General features: G+C 39.3%; 1 protein-coding gene across 1 annotated transcript in view; it reads right to left on the bottom strand.

Moving 5' to 3' along the window:
* The window catches only part of LRP6 (LDL receptor related protein 6), a 128,108-nt gene that overhangs the window by 7,721 nt on the left and 98,397 nt on the right, over nucleotides 1-21,990 (bottom strand). Inside the window, exons 12-21 of the mRNA XM_035308723.1 lie at nucleotides 21,440-21,766; nucleotides 17,633-17,835; nucleotides 15,633-15,844; nucleotides 15,248-15,438; nucleotides 10,054-10,263; nucleotides 8,392-8,517; nucleotides 6,780-7,016; nucleotides 4,961-5,071; nucleotides 2,923-3,153; nucleotides 1,553-1,689 (exon numbers count right to left, since the gene is read on the bottom strand). Of these exons, the coding sequence (XP_035164614.1) occupies nucleotides 1,553-1,689; nucleotides 2,923-3,153; nucleotides 4,961-5,071; nucleotides 6,780-7,016; nucleotides 8,392-8,517; nucleotides 10,054-10,263; nucleotides 15,248-15,438; nucleotides 15,633-15,844; nucleotides 17,633-17,835; nucleotides 21,440-21,766 (1,985 nt within the window). The remainder of the gene's footprint in view (nucleotides 1-1,552; nucleotides 1,690-2,922; nucleotides 3,154-4,960; nucleotides 5,072-6,779; nucleotides 7,017-8,391; nucleotides 8,518-10,053; nucleotides 10,264-15,247; nucleotides 15,439-15,632; nucleotides 15,845-17,632; nucleotides 17,836-21,439; nucleotides 21,767-21,990) is intronic.

The raw sequence follows: 21,990 nt of genomic DNA, 5'->3' as shown, positions 1-21,990 counted from the left end.
GAAAAAGAAAGAAAAAAGCTGCAGTTAGGGTATGAAGGAGAATCAAGAAAACATAAGTGTTATAAGTTTTCTTTTTAGTATTTTTTAATAGGAACCTTAAGTTGAGAACTACATGCACAGCCCCTCCCAAACACGATTTTTCCTATGTTTATTCCCAGTTCTTTAACAGATGTTGGAAATCCCGCTTGTTACTATTCCCATAGAAGATATTACTAAGCTCTTCTCAAAAATGCTGACTGTTGTTGATATTTTGACATACCCAGTGCTGAAAAGTAAAGCTGAAGCTAGCTGTTCAGTAGTAGATTGCCACTGGGGATACCCCTGCCCTAGGAAAACTGGCAAATATCTACCCTTACTAGCTTGTAGTTCTTAAGCACTATGCTGTGTCTTGTGGACAAACTATGTCCAAGGCGAGCATTTGTTCCCTTTACTGTCATACTCCTACTTCAGAAATAGAATTTTTATTAGACTAATTTGAAGATACAAAATGATAATTTGATTTTCAGAACTGCAAAACAGACAGTTGAATATTTCAGCCCGCGCTGACCAAGCAGGTAACTAACGCTAGACAGCAACTTGTGAACTTCATGTAAAGTAGCTAAAACAACCATCAGATCATAGAATGCTTTGAGTTGGAAGTGACCTTAAAGATCATTTGGTTCCAACCCCCCTGCCATGGGCAGAGATGCCTCCCACTAGACCAGGTTGCTCAAAGCCCCATCCAAGCTGGCCTTGAACTCTTCCAGAGATGGGGCATCCACAGCTTCCCTGGACAGCCTGTGGCAGTGCCTCACCTCCCTCTGAGTGAAGAAATTCCTCTTAACATCTAATCTAGATTTCCTCTAGCATCTAATCTCTTCTAGTTTAAAGCCATTCCCCTTGCCCTATCATTACACTCCCTGATAAAGAGTCTCTCTCTTGCTTTTTTGTAGGCTCTCTTTAGGTACTGGAAGGTTGCTATAAGGTCTTCTCCAGGCTGAACAACCCCAAATCCCTCAGCTTGTCTTCATAGGAGGTGCTCCAGCCCTTTGATCATCCTCATAAAAATCAAGTAGATTGTGAGCCCTCTAGGGCTGGTACCAACATTTATATAGCATCTAATGCATCACATTTCTGTTCTGTGACTATAAAAATGCTACTGAGTTGTAAGACACTTGCTTGTTTTGAACGTGCAAGAAAACTTCATTTTAATTCATTCAAAGGTCTATAGAGAATCAACTATAGCCTTACCTCCAAAGGCACATGTCAGAGTACAGTGAAAGGAGATTGCTCTGCCAGAGCTGGTCAATAGTTAGTTATTTTTTCATCTATTCTGACATTCTAACATCTTTTTCTGGCACTGAGCTCTATGAAGCTTTAAAAAGTAGTATAAAATTCCTATATTGTTTTGGAAAGAGACAACCTCCTCTCCCTTCCCTTCCAAAATCAAATCTCATATTCAAACAAATTTATGAGGTTAGAAATCTAGAACCAAACATTCCTCTGACAACTAATTATCCTGAGGCACTTCCCTGAAAGTTATTAAAGGTCTGTGAATAACAGAATGACTTACTGGAGGAAAGTAAGTGCCTTTGGTACTTGAAGAACTACTGGAAGAGGCTCCAGTGACATGGGCCCTGTCATAGGGTGGCCCGCTGCTCCCCCCCATAATGCTGAGGGAGCTGATCACAGATTTACCTCGAGACATCCCTAAAGAAGAACAAAGATGTATGTCAATATTAAATTCAAACAGAGAAAAGGAAAATATTTTAAAAAGTAGGGAGGATAACAGGAGTATCAGCAAAGAAAAATTAAAAGTAAAATTAATCTTTATGGTATTAAGAGCAAATTCAGTACTCCTTGATGGAGAACCAGAATTAAGACTGCCAGGGTATAAGCATGCTGGTTTCGTGTATCAGCTACTGAACTGTGGGACTTGGCACTGGGCTGCACTAAAGCTGTGTGAAGAGAAACAGATTCCTTTTGCTTGAACAGCTGTAAAAGACTTGAGAGAACAGGCATTCAGGCACTATTTCTATGCCTTGGAATAAAACATGAAACTGACTCTGACCACCTAACTGAGCAACTGAAATTTGTGCAGGAGAGGGTTTATTCTTTCATTTCCACACTGTTAAGTAAGCTTTTGCTGTTGGACTGAACCACGCTGGCAGAGAGTCCAAGCGGGAAATGAAGAGGTATGCAACTGTGCTCAAAATAACGGTGAAAGTTCTCCTCCAAGACCTGCTTATGAAAACAGGTTATTACAGAAAGCAAAGAAATTTGGTACATTATTTTAACCCTATAACAGCCTCACAAAACCTGTATGTTCTAACTGGAACCTGCTGGATCTAAAGCCATAAGTTACATTATAAATACATAATCAATATATACAAAAGCAATGCATATGATCAAGTCTCACTTTTTAAACAGCAACAGCATTACACACCTAGATAGGCATCGGTGGCTTCATCATCAAATGAAATAAGCCAAGAATACAGTTATTGCTTTTCATTACAGACTTAATAAGAAGTTTCACAATTATACAAACAATCTACAAATCTAACAAGAATAATTGTACACTCTTTAAAGACAGTGACACAAATATAACTCTGTATTACTTTACCCTCTACTGTCACGACACCTTGCTGATGCTATACCACCACAAAAAGAGGCTGCTTGAGCAGCAGTAGAACTCCCATGGTACGTTTATCTGTTTGAGCTTCTGGCTCTGCCAAGTATCTAAATGCTTGAGGATGGTATGGGTAAAATAGCAGTTCATTCTTATCAAGGATAGCAACAACCCTTGACAGTCCTGTCTTTCAATAGCTTCACATCAAGAATTATGTATTTGGAATGGGGGTCTCCTGTGCATACATGCACAGTACCCTCAGCTACAACTATGTGGTGCCAAAGAGCAAGACAAGGAACACCCTATTTACTCACCAGGAAGAGATCCTGACAAAGAGCTCGGGTGAGGCACATAACCAAGAGGTACAGAGGCTGGTCCATGCACCACATAATCATTGGTCATTGTTTCCCCATCTCCCTTCATGCGTGGGCATAGCACCCTCTGGCAGATGAAGTACATTGCTCCAACCACAAAAACTGTGAGGATCACACCAATGATAGAGCCTATCGTGTTGTTGGGCTGTGGAGCAGGCTCCTCTGTTGTGTCTAGGAGAAAGGAAAATCACACTATAGAAGCTAATCCAACAGCTTCAGGTACCAACATCAGTTTTCATGATCTCTTTCCATAGCCTCTGCTTCTGTAGGCAGACAACAGCTTTCAAATTAATGTATATTAGGAACAAACGGGCACAGGGACAGGTCTGTTTGAAGAATTTGGGATGCCATAAGGGCCACCTGTGCACATGAATAGCTGCACACATGCAGATGTTTTCGAACCACAGATGCCAGGACATACACAGTACACACATGTGCAGGGGGGCTGATAAGCTAGATCACAAACTTTCTACCTGCTTTCTACCTGATAGGCAAGATTATTACCCTTTGATCTCTGTGAAGATGACCTACAGCCATGACTTCAGATTCCACTGTGCTACGACTCCAGTTAGGCTTTTTTTGTCATTAAAAACAATGACAACTACTTCTTATGTTCTTGTCACATAAGCACCTAGGTTATCACTCTGCTTAACAGATTGGCACTCCATCTTCTCAACTATGTAACATTCATTTATGCTGAACAGTACGGATGATGCAGCAGTAATGAATTTTGGGCTTGCTGCTATTTAGTGAATTACCTAACCCACTCTACATCTGACCCATCCTGATGTTTACAGATATATTTGTGCATCAGCTTAAGAGGTGCCATCTTTATAAAGAATCTGTATCTGAAGTGATTATTCAACAGCTAAAATGAATGACTTCCCCTACAATACCGATTCTAAGCAATGACATTTATAGGAATAACTGACAACCCCCTGCCTGCGCTTCACGGATTTGACAAGAAAAGCAGACTTTAAAGTATTTTCCTGTTCTAGTCAGTGTTTTACATCTTAACCATTACTATAAGTCTTTTTCTCAACATATTTCCTTCTCCCTGAACACCAAACCCACACTTTAACCAACCTGTCACAGTCTACAGAGATAAGTAAACAGGCTTCTGATCATATCAGAAGAGGGACAGTGACAACTGCAACTTACTCTGGGGGGCTAATTTTATGTTACAAAAACAAAGAATATCTGACTTATTATAAAGATAACTATATATGTCTCTGATAATGTTGCTAATAAGTTTGTATCATGACAGAACATTTCTCATTACTCCTTCCTTCCTAAGATCAGGGGTCCAAATCTGTCATTGCATTTTCAAGTTACATGTGTGTCATCTATGATATATAGATATCTAACATAAGAAGAGATGACCCAATTTGCAATTTCTTTTAAAATATCAACAGTGAAAATGAACTTTCAAATTGGAATTTTAAAGGTGGTGGTTTCTTGCAGAACTCTGGAGATTTCAAGGTAGGGAATATCACGTTAGAAATCATAAATCAAGCTCAAAATTACATCTTTTCAAGATGCAAATTAAATTTTAGAAAGTTTATTCTGTAAACAGTGTGCTGATCTGATTCTAAAAGCACCTGCTATTAATTGTGTGAATGAGAAAATGGTGAGGCAGAGAGCAGTTTTATATAAAAGCCTCATGCTGCTAGAAGGACTTTTAGTACTGCACCATCTCAGCTTACAAACTCATAATAGTAAAACAAGCCTCACATTTCCCTTAAAAGTTTTAAAAGGTATGTAGAAAAATTACTAACCTGCTATGCTAATTCAAAATAATAGTTATATTTGTGATTCCCGTTCTAGTACATTGTGCATTAATTGCATGACAGAACTTAGAAACAGGAGCATCCATTTTGGGTACAATTCATTCAGATTAAGATCTAACTCATCGAGAAGTTAAGAAATAAATAGCAGATAAAGCAACCAAGTCTCTAGTCTCAAGGTTTACACTTACAGCATCCTTGTTCGTCTGAGCTGTCACTACAGTCCAGGTTGTGATCACATTTCTTGCTTTTACCAATGCACTGTCCACTGGCACAGCGGAACTGATCAGTTAAACAAAGCACTGGAAAGAGAGCCCCCCCAAACAACAAGAGTCAGTATCAAAGACTTTTACTCTTTAAAACAATTAAGAGAACCAGACACCAAGGCACACAATCAGGGACGTCTTGGACGTCATGGACGTCTCAGAGAGCTTAGTCTGTTGCTAGCTTCATTTCTTGAAGCAGCCAGTGGGGCATAAAGTCCCTCATGTCAAAAAATGATTAGATGTACTGGAGTGAATATTGCACAGTGGGTCCGTGGTTCTCATTGCCTATTTTCAGTAAGATCTCACACAAGATAAAGTCACCTCAACTGAAATAACTCAGAAGCAGAAGGCCACTGAGAATCTAGATACTTATCGCAGGACATGGTTATTGTAAAATTACTGTAAGAATCCCCAACTATAAGCATTTACTGTAATATAAGCAAGAAGAACTAAGTTATTAAAATTAAATCTGCCACACTACAATGATAAAATTGTTTAAGAGAAAAAACATGGTTTTTCAATGCTCTTGTACTCTTCCTGTAAACCAGAAGACTCCTTGATCATGGGACAATATATTTCACTTGACATTATGTTTTAAAACTGAAATGAAAGACAGAATACAAAACTGGAGCTTTGCCAGTACGCTCAAAAAAAATAAACTACTATTCTGGGAAAAAAGGTGCTGTTGTTTACACATAATTTTGTCTCCTGTTTCACATAAATCCAGAAATTCTTTATGACTTTAGTTGAATTAAGAAGTTAAACTAAAGGCTTTTCTGATCTGCAATCAACTTGAATGCTCTGAATACCAGGGCCACTTTGAACGTGATAAACAGCCCCTGTTCTGATATCTCAAGCCACTGGATGGCAACTGCACAAAGCATTTTCAGATGCTGGCATCCCATCTGGCTAAAAATCACCTTTCATCAAAAGAATTTCTGCATTGGTCTGTATATTTTTGTTTGAGCTGGAGCACATCTTTTGGAAAGAAATTCAGCCTTTATTCAAAGTCTCTTAGACAGCCTCTTCAAAGAAAGTGTACTGAAAGGATACACAGAAGAGACAACCTTTCAAGCTTACAAGTTGTCCCCACAACTCCTCACTACTTGTGCAATAGGGAAAAGAAGGTCAAGTTTTCTATAGTTTCACCTGGTGTAGTGGTAGGGTAGCTGAGATTCCACCAGCATAACCTGTCCTTTCCAAAAGTAAAAGAACCTAATTCTCATTCCGTTGGCAATAGCACTTCCCTCCATACGACTACGGCTTAAATACTCTCTTTTGCTATACTCTACAGGAAGAATACATCTCCAGGAATCTCATGTCTCCCTCTCACTTACTCACAGAAGTTTAATTTCATTCTATTCAGTTGTTATAAAATAAACAATCCCCAGACCTGTAGTGGGCATAAAGTACTCAAAAAACCCCACAACCCTATGACAAGGGTTTCCTCCATGATGTAAATCACGCCAGATTTACCAGGTTTTTAGAGTTTTAAAATATACCATTTTAAATAGTACTTTTCACAGAGCTTAAACCACTGTGCAGGAAGTCAGCATTATTTCCACTTTACAGGTGGAGAAACAAAGGAATGTAGTTCTGAAATAATGTCCCACTCAATAAACCAGTGTCAAAAGAGCAGAAGCTCAGATCCTTCCAAATCCTACACTCTGCAATAACTTTGGTGTCTACCATAGTGTCCCCTGAACAACTCTGTTTTCATCATACTTTGAAAGATACCCTGTACCTTCACAGTTTTTCTCATCTGAGTTGTCTTGGCAATTTGCTTCTCCATTGCACCGGAGGGCACTGTCTATGCACTGTCCGCTTTCACACTGGAACTGGGTGTCTGAACACACTGGGCAGTTTTTTTCATCACTGTGGTCCTCACATTCAGTGAAACCATCACAGCGCCAGGCCACTGGGATGCAGTCAATCTCACCTGTGAAACAGGTGAACTGCTGAGGGGAGCAAGTTGGTGGTTCTTTAAAAATCAAGCAAACAAACAAAAATTAAAAATCCAGGTGAACAATCAGCAGCAGATCACAACAGGTAAGGACAAGAATAACTCAGCTGCTTTGATTAATCAGACAGTTGATAAACATGCCACATCATAAGGTAATTTCCACCCCCCACTGCCTCCACAGTCATTTGAGCAGATCCTGAGCCCCAAGTGACAGCTGCAGGTTCAAGTCAATGGAGTTTCATTAGACAAAGAATAAGAGGAACAGAGAAGCAAGCATGCACACTCAAAGCACAATTATTTTCTTTCTTTCCCACTTCAGCTTCTTACACCCTTCTCTTAGTAGGTCTTAAAGTCTTCATTTAAAATCAACAAACTTTTCTTCCACTCCCCCTTTCCTGCAGCACCACTGTATACACAACTGATGTCTCACTCCCTTTTTATGCTCGACAGTCATTGTATAGAAAACGTTAAAAGGATGTAATGCGCTGCAGATGGATCACTGTGACTCAATGTCTAGTTATGTGCCCTTGACAGCTCTGTTGAGTCAAAATTCTTCTAAAATGACAAAAAACTGCTCCATCTAGTCAAGTCCTGCTATCGCAACACAGCTGTTAGCTATTACTTAATATTTACTACAGTAACTGTTAATCTCATGCAGTAATAAGCAAGCATGGATTTTTTTTAGTTTTTTTTTTTTTTATTTTTTAATTTCCCTTTCCTCTCCTCCCCTTTTTGGCCTGGTATTAAACTTGCTCTGAGAAAATATCTGGATTATATTAGCTCTTGTTCCATTGTGAGACCACACGTCTCATTGATGGCAAGAAGATTGCATAATAAATCCATTCAGTACAGTGGTACAAAGAGACCCAAGCACCTCTCCTCTCCCCAGATTTCAGCCCCACCCTTGGAGACATCAGGGCGTAGGCTGCAGTGGCCATATCGCCATGGAGGAGGCAACTGGCCCTTCTGGGACTGCAGATCAGAAAGGAACGTACAGGGTGAGTTTCAGGAGAAAAACAGAAGAATGAAATGGCACAGACAGGATACGTGATGCAATACACCAGAATACAGGAGAGTCTACCACTAGCTGAAAAAGGAGAACATGTAGAATGATATAAAAAGTAATAAAAAAATCATAAAATTAAAAAAATCAAATTGAAATAATTCAGTGGTCTGAAGTAGAAAAGGTAAAAAGAAATCCGCATTCAAGTCAGCTTCTAAAATTATATTCTTTTACTCCTCAAAAATTGCAGATTTTGCTCAGGGGGAGGAAGCAAAGAGGTAAAGCATGTAAAATCATGTTACAACATCTGGCACAGTGTCACATTCCTTCTGCTCAGAAGTTGACCCTAAAATGGAGACCTCCCCACCCGGGAGCTGAGGAAGGACTTACCTCCGCAGGACAGCTCATCCTGCAGCAGAACAAGGTGGGCTGGGCAAGAGCAGCGCGTGGTGCCATCACCCTTCACAATGCAAATGTGTGAGCAACCTCCATTGTCTTGAGAACAAGGGTGTTGTCCTGTGATTTTAAGAAAAGATGGACGGGTAGTACAACTGCAATCACACTTGCAAGGATAAGTAAATGAGATTCTGGGGGCTTGAGTTATCCCCTGCGCGCTCGCTCTCTCTCTCTCTCTCTCTCTCTCTCTCTCTTCTAATTTTCTCTCCTTCCAGTACACTACAGTAATTAGTGGAATCTGGAAAAAGCCTTGGATTTACTCTCCAAGAATTTGGTGAGCTCACTAACAAGAAATACCCACATCTTTTCAGACCTTTCAGTGAATTCTTTGCGCTCCTTTCATTACCCCCTTCTTAATGGGGAGGATATTTCTAAAAACAATTCTGAAAAAGTTGTATTTAATTGTATTTTTTTTTTTCCTTTACACACACAAATAATTGTCACACACATCAATAATTGTCTGTGATCTGATACACTGAGAATCATGCCACCTGGTCTCCTAAAGCGATAAACAGTACTCAAACCATTTGCTTCTCATGTGAGGTAGAATTAGGACTCCAGCAAAAATAGAAGCATTAGTAAGAAAAAAGATACCCTAGATTCCATACTTAATTTTCTCTATCAAAGACCGTTAAAAAATTAAAGTTTCCAAATGTATAAATTCTGAAGCTTTCACACTGTCTCCAAAACTCAAATTAACATGCTCTAGTTAAATATGTCTCTTCATTTAAATGTTTAATAAGGACAACATACTTCTCTTGGAACTCCTGACAGATTTACTGAGATTAATAGCAAACAAAACTAGTAGTAGTGTGTGCTGATGCTTTAATTAAACATCCCCAGACATTTTTCTACATATTTCTCGAAGGCATTCATCACAGCTTATTAACTAGGCCTATTTCCTCCATGAAGACAGCAGCTCCATCCACTGCTTTAACCATCCAGCTCCCATTGTTCCAAGTGAATGTATGTGAGGAAAGGTTATATCCTGGGCAAACAGAAAACTTTTAGAAGTGCAGACATGTTCAACACATTGTTATTTCCTGACATTTCCTTTGTGTAATGCATGTTGTTCTTCCATCATTTAGTTTCAATATGAATTGCCCCTAAAAAAAAAAAAAGTTCAGCTTGCCTTAAAGACCATGCAGCCAGGGTGGCTCGTCCATTATACATTTACTGCTAGTAAAGGGCCATGAGAGCTGTGCTTGCCTAAAAGGATTAAAGACCTGGCTTGTGTACTGCAGCCATAATCCAGAAAATCCTCTACTAGGGATAACAGGATATTTCCACTGCGCCAATACACAGATAAATCCCAGGTACCTCTATGGGACTACCTACCAGCAAAGCTGTCACCAGCAACAAATTGTGATGGGTGGTTTGTGGTAAATTTCATGTCCATTGCCAACTGCACTAAGGAAACAAATTTAATACCACCTTGGCAATATAACAGACACAAAACAATACCAACTTCTGGCCCCTTTGATCTGCCCTGATGTTGACCGGTGGCAAGGAAAAACAGGCTTCATTGCTCTTAGCCACTTCCTGCTTCCAGCCTCACAGGCACTGTTCTCGCTTGCAAACAGGAATTGCGCTTACTGTATTCCTGAATGTTGAGCTCTTTCACAGCATGAATGTCACTAAGTTGTGCAATACGAGCTTGGACCTTTGTACGTCCTTCTCGACCAGTCATATCAATCTTTTCAATCATCTGCTGTTGCCTGTCAATCCAATACAGCCAGTTTTCAAATACAGTTAGTCCCACAGGTTGCAAGATATTAGAGTCTTCCAAAACAATTCGGTTAGCACCTGCAGAAAGAAAAGAGTAGTTTAGCTTAACTGGAATCAACCAAAATACTACCACAAATGCTTTCTACACTGCTTACACCACTATTTTCGATTACTTTTACACTACGAGGTAATGATGTAAGACTGATGTTTTTCAGACAGACGATCATTTTTTCTTTTTTTTTTTTTCCATCAAGACGACAGTTTGTGTGCTTCAAATATATTTCCTATATTTAAAACATATCTGGAGTTGGGGGCCAACTCTCATAAGACCATCCAGTCTTTTATCAATATGATCATAATTGGTATTTCTTTTCATTCATCTTTTTTTTTTTTTTTTTTTTTTTTTTGGAGATATTAACTGCTTTGTCTTGGAATTCAGCAGGGAATAAGAAGATGGATTATTAGCTTGAGTTAACTAATGCAAGATTAAATCCAAGTGAAGACAAAGTACTTAGTAGTTTTCACCTGAATTATGAGATTAAGGTAAACATTTGACTTCTGACTTCCTCGTATTATTTTGTTTCAACTACATTATCTTCACAAAAGTTTTCATACTAAATTAGAAACATTCTTTCCTTCCTAGTGAAGATTTAGTTTCCTTTGTTCCTTCAGAAATCATGAGTAGCAGCCAAGAGGCTTTGCACCTCTGGAAGTATTTGCTGACTTTTATGCTAAATTACCAAGCACTAAATATATTCAAGATCAACTGTCACATGTCACATTTAACACTCCATGTAAACAGAAGAGAGCCCACAGATGTTTTATAGGTAACATTAAAGACTGTCCAAAGACAGTGAAGACTTTGTAATTTGTACACAAAAATATGTTATTCAAAACCACAATCATATGCCCATTAACATTGCTATGTTCCATGAAGTTTATCAAACTGAGCATAAAATTACTCACAAACATAAGGACTAAGGTTCGATTTTATAATGCTAAAGTAATATTACACAGTCCAAAATTAGGCCTCAGCTTGAAAATATACACATAAATCCTGGTATTTCAAATATCTGGGCTTACTGCTATGCTTCTTTTTATTTAAACATAGCATGCTCATCCACAATACCATTTCCAAGATATTTTTAATATTTTTTTCCTGGCTTGGCCCATTGACAACTTTAATCAACTGTATGCCAACTAAAGGGACTTACAAAAAAATTCAGCTACAAAAATGCATTTATCTCTATTTTACTGAATGCATACAAAGCTCTTTTGAGCTTTGAGCTGAGTTAAGGAACGTTTCAAACATTTAGCAAGTAGTAAAATCTTAAGCAGAACACAGAGATTAAAACTTTAATCCTCAGGTAAACTGGGCTCTCATCCACCAATTTGGAATAACACCAGCAATGATCTGATTAAGAAAAGATGGATGGATTCTGAAGGAGGTTATACCCAGACTGATGTAGAAATTAATAGACTGAGTGATGCAAGTCAAACTAAAGAACTGCAACAGTCTATTAACCCCCATGAACATGAGTCACCTTATAGGGAAAAGGTAAGAAACTGCAACCTGCATCCTGAAGAGGAAAAAAAACTAAGCTGGGAAGCGGGGTATATGCAAAGATGATGGGAAAGAATATAATTAGAACTAAGTAAGATCTTGACCTACCCAAATGGAGTCTGTACACACCCTGCTCTACCATGCCTGTGTCAATCAGCATGACATTTTGCAAAATGCTCCTAAAACTCTTAAGCTTAAATTTTTCACTCCCTTGATGTCTTAATCATTCTTTAGAAGATTTGTGACCAAGTGTAGCTGACCATTTCTGATTAAACCAAGACACTGCAATCCCTCCTTCCATAAACTAACAATAAAATCTGAAGCTGGCTCATCAGGATGCTAGCCCCCTTTATTGGGAATGTCAGATGAAAGGGAGATGTGATTAAGAGGAGCTTTGTCCCTGACATCACCATTCTCTTTCCAGTGATACCTTTTACAAAAAGACTTAAAAACAAACAAAAAAAAAATATAAAAATCAGGACACACCCTTAGCACATTCTATTTCCAAATAAAAGTGAATTGATTTCAGAATCATTAGACATTTCCAAATCACACTAATTATTCTGGAATAGAACAACTAATTTCCAAATAGTTTCCATGGCAGGAAGCTAATTCCAGTCATCTTTTCATAAGCAACCCCTTAATCGTATTAAGAATGTGGTTAGATTCAATAGGATCTCCCATTTGGGCAGCACAACTGAGACCTAACTGCATGCCTGAAGATCAGGGAGGAAGAGAGAGACTGAATCACATAAAAGGTATTCTCTTTCTCCTTCTCTTTTTAGGTACTGGCATCTGTAGAGTCTATAAGCAGGAGATTGTGCATGTTTTAAAGAGGCTAACACATGCAGGAAAAATACTATGCTGGTCAGAAGAGCCTATTAATCAGCAGTTCTGGATTTGGATACAGACTTGAGAACACCAAGACTAGGAAACACCAAGCACAGGAATGCATCTCGGCAGTTAGCAATTTATTGTGGTGATTATAGCAATTTATTTGCAGTTCAAAAGCCAAAAACAAGAGAGGTTTTGGAAAGACTTTTCTTCATGTTCATCAAAAAAGTTGTGAGCTGGTACTTCATGAAATCAGTGATCTGATAGGCACATTTTTATTTTTTATTTTTAAAGTGGAATCATTAAAAAAAATGAACTAGAATTTAGATCCATCTCTTTCTCTGTACCCTAATATCTGGCTGATAGCGGACAAAGATAGAAACAAAGAATGTATGATGTTCTGTTGCCCATAAATTTACTCATCCTGAATAACCTAGAACATAACCCATATTACTCGGGCTGAGTACCCTCAGCAAGTTTGCAGACAAAACAATACTGGAGTGGCTAATACACCAGAGGGTTGTGCTGCCATCCAGACACTTGGACAGGCTGAAGGAAAAAGCTGACAGAAACCTTATGAGGTTCAGCAAGGAGAAGTGCGAAGTCTTGCCCCACTAGTACATGCCGGGGGCCACCCAGATGGAAAGCAGCTTGGCAGAAAGACAAGGAAGTCCTGGTGGACACCAAACCAAAAATGAACCAGCAATGTGTCCTTGTCACAAAGAAGGCAAATGGTATCCTAGGCTGCATTAGGCAAAGATTGCCAACAGTTTGAGGGAGGTGTTCCTTCCCTTCTGCTCTGCTCTTGTGAGGCCACACCTGGAGTGCTACATCCAGCTCTGGGCTCCCCTGTACAAGAGAGATGTGGGCACACTGGAGAAAGTTCAAGCAGGGACTGTGAAGATGATTAAGGGACTGGAACATCTCTCCTGTAAGAAAAGGCTGAGAGAGCTGGAACTGTTCAGCCTGAAGAAGAGAAGGCTCAAGTGAAATTTTATCAACATATATAAATACATGAAGGGAGGGTGCAAAGAGAAACAAACAAAAGAGAAACATCAGGAACCCTTCTGTGCACTGTGGGCGAGAGAGTACTGGCACAGGTTGCCCAGAGAGGTTGTGGAGTCTCCTCCTTGGAGATCTTCAAATGCCGCTAGGACATGACCTTGGGCTGCCTTATCTGGGTGGCCCTTCTCGAACAGGGGAGTTGGACAAGAGGAACTCCAGAGGTTTCTTCCAACCTCAGCCATTCTATGATCACATTTTTTGAAACAATTCACTAACTCTGCCATGTCCTGTGTTTTAAAATATCAAACAGTCAGGGTTCCACAGATCTTTAGTGATCCTGAACCTTCCAGTGACATACCATGTGAATCACTGAAGAAAAAAAATCTTGCTTAGTCAACCCACTTGAGGTACTAAAATACTTTCCAAAACAAAAGCTTATTGTTGCAACTTAATAAAAAGGCTGAAAATCATACTCGTGTCAATGGAATTGCATACTGCTACTTTTAATTAAGGTATTGTGTCATCAATGAAATACATTACTCTAAACTACTATACTCCTGCTGAATTTTCCATTTTGCTCACAGGTTACCAAGTATGTCTTTATTTCCTAATGCATACACTGACAGGAGAATAACATCCAGCTGAAGTACAAGGACATGTGTTATTCAGAGTGGGGCTGGACCTATTCCAGAGGAAGGAGAAATTTTGCCACTGACCTCCAACAAGCAGCAACGTGAGGGGGCATATACCCCATCACATAACAGAGATGGGCAGGTATGTGATCAGCAACATCCAGCCCAACTTGTATCACACTGAATTACTACCCAAGACACAAGAGACAGCTGGACTGATCCAGCAACTCACAGCATACAGATAGTAAATAGGAGATAATTGTCTCTCTCTCACCTAATCCAACTGCATGATTTTGCCTTTTCTCTTGCTCCAGTTCTAGTTGCTTGCTGGACTTTCTGCTGAACCAATTCAGCTTTTCAAACCAACAGAAAACAGTTCTCTATTTTTCTTCTTCTATATTGTTAGTTTATTGTTTTGCTTATGTAGTTAGGAGAGCTGAATCAACTCAGAGGAGGTCAGACAAGCAGCATAAGCAACATTAAGGAGCAGACAAAGAGAATTACAAGACTAGAAGAAGGACTTTTTTTTTTTCCTTTTGAGAACAGAAAGATATTAAATCTTACTCTATCCTTCTCACATTATGACCCTAAAATAACAGGCACTTAAGTTACCTGCACACCTGTTTTAACTCTGTAAGAAAGATTTTTCCACTAATGGGAAACTTTGCTGATTGACAGATTATTGCACCAAAACCAATGCCTTTAAAAACAAGCCTTCTCCACTCCCCTTTTCAAAACTACTGCAATTTATTTGTGAACTGACTTTGGGAAACCACACGAAGATCTTGCAGTGAGAAACTGAAGTAAATAGCATGTGTAGCAATTAATAATGCAAATCATAGATAGAGGCATGAGACTGTAAAGGCACACTGCATGAATCATACACATTCCCTGGCTGGGAATTTAAGGAGCGATTAGAATCACAGTACAGACTGTTTATAGTAGGAAGGAAAAGACGACACCTTTCTCTGCATTCACCCACACCCACACCACACAAATGAATCACTGAATTAAAGTGCTACTCTACCTGAAAGGTCACTGCTTTCAATTCTTCGCAGGTCTGAATCAGCCCAGAACAACTTGCCTAGCTGGCTGTCAATAGCTAAGGCTATGGGCTTGCTCAAACCACTGAAAAAAAGGACCTCTCGTTCAGTTCCATCCAATGCTGCTCTCTCAATTTTAGGAGACCTTTCCTGTAGGTTGGTGAAATACATGTATCTGGAATAGGAACGATTAGAGGAAAAGAAAGTTTATTTGAACTTTTTACATTTTTGGTATATGACCAAGACATCTTAACAAATGTCAAATATGCTTTTATTCTGACAAACAGAAACCAGTCAGCACCAAGAAAACAGTTTGGCCCTCAAGATCTTCAGCCTGAATTTCCCCACATCACTATTTCTGCTACATACCCTTTCTCTGGATTCACCACAATGGCTCTGGGCCGGTCTTGATCTCCTTTGAGCACCACTCCCATGGGTCTCCCATCCAGGCGTGTCACATTGATCACATTAGTAGCTTCACAGGTCCAGTAGATATAGCGGCTGTAGATGTCAATACTCAGGTCATAAGGCTGCATGTCTAAGTTCTGGTTGGGAACTGGACTTGTCACAACAGTGAGGCTCTAAAAAAGAAAGAAAAACAACCCACAGAGGAACATTTAATCAGATCCATTGTGAGCAATTTTATTTGCTATGGATGTACCACATCAAACTATTTGCCAGGAAAGGAGGAGGCTATCAAAATATTATCATAAAGCAGGAGACACCCAGGAACACTTTTCCTACCAACAGCTTTGATTAGATATAGACACTTAGTCCTTACAGTTTGTTGGAATGGCAATCAAAAACGTTGGTTGCAGCTCATAAGGTTTAGCAAGTTTGACTGAGAAGTCCAAATAACCTCTACATTGAAGATTCAGGTTGAAACTCCCCTTTCTCCCCTGCTTTCTTGACAACCCTAAATTCAGTTTGGATAGACCCAAACCCAGAGCATTAAGCACGCTACAACAGAAACACTTGCATCACCTCTAATTTCCAAAGCTGCAGATGAACAGATAAAAAAAACACCAGCAAAGTGAGGCCAGATAGTGCTTGAAATTCTTGCCTCACTCTTCTCCACCATCACACTTGGGATAATATAAGGATGAATCATAAATGGGAAGGGAACTCTTATGACAGACAGAAGGACATCAGCTAACATAACAGAAAGACTTTAGAACATTTTCAGATAATAATTCTCTGCCCCAAAGTTCTTGTCTTCTCTTGGCCTAGATATCTGTAATTCTAATGCCCCCCCCCCCTTTTTTTTTTTGAATGACTCTGCATAGTCTCCTCATAGTGAGAGATGAGCCTAAATGACACCTTTCTTGACCTTGTCAAAAAGTCTGAAGAGGAATGATAACTCTCAAAACACAGGCTAACAATCTTTTTGGAAGAAAGAGGATTCTCCCTACCCCCAAATTAAACTTCACTGGAAGATTTGCTTAACTTTCTTCTTTGGCTTGACACTTCTACAAAAGGGTGTGCCTAAAGCCTTGTTTTTGTTTATTCAGCTGAAGCAGGCAAAAAATCTGGTGCCTTTGACTTTGGAGTTTGGGGTGTTAAACTAGAGATTCCAAAATTAAAACCGTTGCTAAATTAAGACTCAAGTCTGAAGGACATTTCAACAGGATCCAACTAACACTACACTCACCACCAGAAACTACACCAAACATAGTACCTTTGTGTTGTCCATTTTAGTCTCCTGCTCCTCCCCCATTCAAAAAATCCAGGGGGAAAATATGTATTTTAAGATGTGAAAATGTTCACAGCTAATCTCAATCACCTGTATTACCTTTGGCCTTCTGCATCGTGCTACATTTTTTCGCATTCACTAAACTATTTCCCAAGCCTGCTACATCTCTTACAGGTCACTAGTTTCAACCTCCATAACCCAGTGGAGGGTCTCTTCAGCTCTCTTCCTATCTCCACTGGAACCCAGTAGACTTTAGACAAAGCCATGCTTTGTCTCACAAAGTCCCAGCCTCTCCGTTTCAGAGTCAACGCTCCTATGCCCTGCTCATTTGTATCTTTTCTGTCACTCTTTTGACACACTCATTTTCTCCTAAGCATCTTCCCTTCCATGTTTCATGTCTCTCACGCAGGAGTCTGTAACAGTCCCCAGCCAAAAGACAGGGTTGAGCAAACATTGCACTGAGGACCAAAGTATCTTTAGGCCCGGCCTTAGTTTTCTGTTTCATTTCCTGCTGCATCTCCCAGATTACTGCAAAAAGACTCCAGAAAATCCAGATGCCACTTTTGCCAAGTGCCAGCTAGTAATCTATAGGAAATCTGTATATCTAAATCATTGACATACAACCATACACTTGGGTACAGAGCATCTTTTAGTAACTCCAGTGCCCACAGGATACCTGGCTGCCATCTTCCTGTGCCTTCCGAATGATGTTCTGCCGAGAATCAATCCAATACAGCTGTTTATCCAGGGGGTCGTAATCGATGGCTCGAACATTTCTGAGACTATGTATAGGGAGTATGATATCTGGGCTCTGCTGTTCATCTATCACCATGCGATTAATTGCATTCTTCTGACTGAACAAAAGAAAGGTTGTAGGAGCTTGATGGATTAAAAAAAAGGAGGGGAAAAGGGTTACATGCAGCAATACATTGAGTATTTTTATGTTCTATAACAGCATATAAAACACAGACAGTATCTAGTATTTCATTCCCTTTATCTTCCTTTGGAAAAAAAAAAAAAAAGCAAGCAGAACAACAACAACAAACAAATTCAAAACAACAGGCACAAAAAAAAAAGAAAAAAAAACACAACAACTTCTAATCAGTTTGGAAAGCCTTTCAAATGACCTCTTTCTACTATAAAAGTCTGAGTCTGGATATGACTAGCAAAGATAATTTTGTAAGTTGCAGGATCAGTGAATGTGAAGACTTCTGTCAAAATTACTTCAGTGGTCAGCTGTGACTCAAGAAACTGACAGTTTTCTAAAGGGGTCCCAGGAAAACACAATTCCACTATTTTGAAGTTGAAATTTTTGCTAGGTACACTTCTATGTGCAGAATAAACTGAGCAAAAACCAACATTGACTCCTTATTTAGACATCACAGGGAACAGAAAGTGCCATTAGAATGGCTCAGTCCTGCTAACCCTCTTTCTGCCAGCACCAGAATGGAACAAGTAATTCATAGGAAAATGTCTTAGATGTGTGTACGCTGTTGTTGTGTTTTTGTTTTTAAACAAAAACAAAAACACCTTTTCACTCTTCTCAGATTTGTCTGTCTTGCTTATTTCTAGGTGCTTATCTAGGAATGCTGACCTGCAGCAAGAAAAATATCAGATGTTCTGCTTTGGTTTTCCAGATGCTCAGCAAAAACTTCCTGGATAGAAGACATTTTTTTCTTATAAATTCCATCAAATGTCAAAAAATAAGACTTCTTCACCCTGTTAAGCTGTAATTTACCAGCTACTTCTTACAGAAAGCACACAAGTAAAATGCGTTTAATACTTCTTTAAAAAGAAATTATCCCTGTATTATATAACTGGGTCAGAAGTGAGTGGAAGTAGTTGAAACATTTCCCCTTTTCACAGCATTCTTTTCAATAATGGTCTACCTGCAACCACTGCTGTGCAAGACAGCATAAGAGCCAGCAGCCAGAAACACAGCTTGCAGCTTTCCCAAAGTCTGCATAATCAATTTACTATAGCACAAATCTGGAGAGATTAGCAGTGGGACACTGCACTCCTTCAATCCAGCCTGTAAAACAGGTAAGGCTGTACCTTGGAAAAGAGAGGTAGGCAAAAGCCTTCCCAGAGAACATCATCGCCTCTCTTTGTTATTTTAGGCATACACTTTGAACATTTCTCTGCTGCTGTGAAGAAAAAAAAAAAAAAAAAAAAAAAGTGCGTGGGGGGAAGTTTCCTTGGCAACTAACACTCAATCCTAACTTGCTATTAACAATCAGGCCTAATTGTAAGGTATGTTTGCTTTCTGGAAAACCTGTATTTCTCCTCCAAACATTTCTCCAATAATTTTGGAGAAAGACTTTTTCTACTTAGCTCTAAACTGTAAAAGAAAACCTAAAAAAGCAGACCAAAATTTATACTGATATATACAGCAAAATAATAGATTCAGAAGACATCAGTATTCTTATGAAGCAATTAAGAGACTAATGCAAAGGAAAAAAAAAAAGAAAAAAAAAAAGCCTAAGATAAAACAGTGCAGTCAAATATACTGTCAGAAACACCTAAAATCTTTTTCATCTTTTCCTCAAAGAAGCCCTCTCACTGTTTTCCTGGCTTCCAACTTTGAATTGATGGCTTATAATAAAAAGTAACAGCAAAATTTTCCCTATTGCATCCCCACATCTCTGAAACAGTACCAATTTGAGAAATCGCTTCAGTCTTCATCATTCTACCTCCCAACAGTCAGGTATTTTAACTGTATTTTTGGAAGGCCAATGGAGTGTAACAAGAACATCTCCTGTGTAACATGCATTCAAACTTCACAGCACGTGGTAGGTCTGATGAGATAACAGATCTAGTCAGGGCAGCGTGTCCTTCCCGTAATTAATCCAATCTATGCACATAAGCAGGGTGATCCAGAAGGGAGGATCTGGCCTCTAGACAGGGCTTGGGCTAATAATAATGTTCAGGAATATATAAGCAAGTAAAACAAGTAAGAGAAAGTTAAAACAATTCATGCTCCAATTATAGTGGCCAAGAGAAAAAGTAAATTATAAGTAGAGAAGCCTAAGTCTCCAATTACTTACAAATGAGAAGCTGGAAAGTTACCAGGTTTGTACATGGCAGAAGGAAAACTCCTAATACCTCATGAAAGACCAAAACATGTTGCAGGGAGACAGCTTTGCTCACAACTGTTTCCTGTATTTTTCTTCTTCCTTTCCTATTTTTATCCTCCTTTGTAAAGAGAGTGTTTTCACAGGAAAACACAACCTTTTATCAATTTGCTACTTGTTCTCCACTGGAAGTCAAATTCCTCCACCTACAACATCACAGTAACCACTAGAGTGGTGCCAGCTGTGCTTCAAACCTGCAGAAAGGTGTGAGAACATTCAAGTACAAAATTCCAGCAGCCAGGTAAGCATCCTTTGTAACAAAAACTGAAAGAAAGAGCGCAGGACACACAATGGGGGGATACAGCAGACTTTTTCAAAAAGCATGATTTTCAAAAAATTCCATGAGATGGCATTCATGGAGCAGGCTACCCTGCTTTTGGCTTTAAAACAACAGTTGGATCTCTCTACTTGGGCATAATGTAGACAAGATACCATCTGTCTCTCTGTACCATGAATCTCTTAACCCACTGACTAATCTGAATGACACCAGTGGAAATCAGCCATCCAGTATGCCTGCCAAAATTATGAGTGCTTCACTGGCAGCCAGTTATTGAGAGACAGATAAATTATTTGGTTAGAAACTAATTATACACAGCCTGAGGGGCCTTGTGGTTCATATTCTGCACAACAATAAAGAAAAATGGGGCTTGGCTGCACTGAGATCAGAAACGTGAAGTTCTGTGGAGGCAGTGGAGCTGAGCTGAGCCTCACTGAGCAAGAAACACCTTTGGGGGTATGAGTGACCCACCACAGCATCTCCTCAGCCAGCAAACAGAACTACTACAGAATTAAATCTTGACCCACCTAAAGGCTATGCGAAGTCCAGAGTCTACACAAAGTACCACATATCTTTTACATCAGGCAAGATTAGAAATAAAGAAAAATTAATAAGCAACTAAGCACTTGAGGAATGCTGTCAGACAGATAATGAAAACAAAAGCATTTCCAGCTTTCTTACTTACACAAATTTTGCTCGTTGAGTCACTGACAAGATTCATTAGAGCTGGTTTTGTCTATTTTCCTGAGATATTGGTCTGTTGCAAGATTTTTTTTTCCTTTTAATACCTATCTTCTCAAGTCAGTAGGATTTTAGTACTATACAATTATATTGTAAAATACATATTTTTATTGCAATCTCTATCCAGTCAAATACCCTGCTCTGAACTGCGAAAAGGCAGGTAGGGTACCAAATACATGCTCAATATTAAAAATAAAAACTAGATTTAACTTGGCCTATCAGAAAAGCAAGCCTGACCATCTCATGTAAAAATAAAACTCTCTTTTCCATGCTTGTATCTGTCAGTAAACACATCTGTGACTGTATTTCATTTTCCTTCATTATGGCTTACCACTACAAGTCCTGTTGTCAGCATTCAAGGAGTAGTGAGCTGGGCACCCACAGACAAAACCACCGACAGGGACTGCTAAGCAGAGATGAGAGCAGTGACCATTACTAGAGGCACACTCATTCCAGCCTGCCTGCCTGGAGGAATGGAAGACCAAGATGTCCATAACATAATCCAAATGCCCTTGGATGATAGTTCTGTTCTGGCCACTGGTCTTGTTGGCTCGTTCAATGCTACGCCGGCTCCAGTCTGTCCAGTAAATGTAATCCTGATACTGAGTCAGGCCAAATGGGTGAGGCAGGTCATCTGCTATAATCTCACGGTCAAGGCCTGTTTCCAAAAATAAAAAATAAAAAGGACGGAAGAAGCAGAATTATTTGGGGACAAAATGGATGCTGGTTAATGCTTTAGACTTGTCTCCTTCACAGAAAGGCTAAAACATGATTACTTTAGAAGTTACTGTTTCATTGCTACAGAAGTAAATTATAAAGCAATGCTCAATATTCAAAAGGTCATCTTGAAGTCTTGAAACCTACCACAGAATAGTGCTAATC

The sequence above is a fragment of the Oxyura jamaicensis genome, chromosome 1 (genome assembly GCF_011077185.1).
Source record: "Oxyura jamaicensis isolate SHBP4307 breed ruddy duck chromosome 1, BPBGC_Ojam_1.0, whole genome shotgun sequence".
In the NCBI taxonomy this organism is placed as follows: Eukaryota; Metazoa; Chordata; class Aves; order Anseriformes; family Anatidae; genus Oxyura; species Oxyura jamaicensis.
The sequence above is the reverse complement of the archived record's forward strand: the minus strand, read 5'-3'. Positions and strand labels throughout refer to the sequence as shown.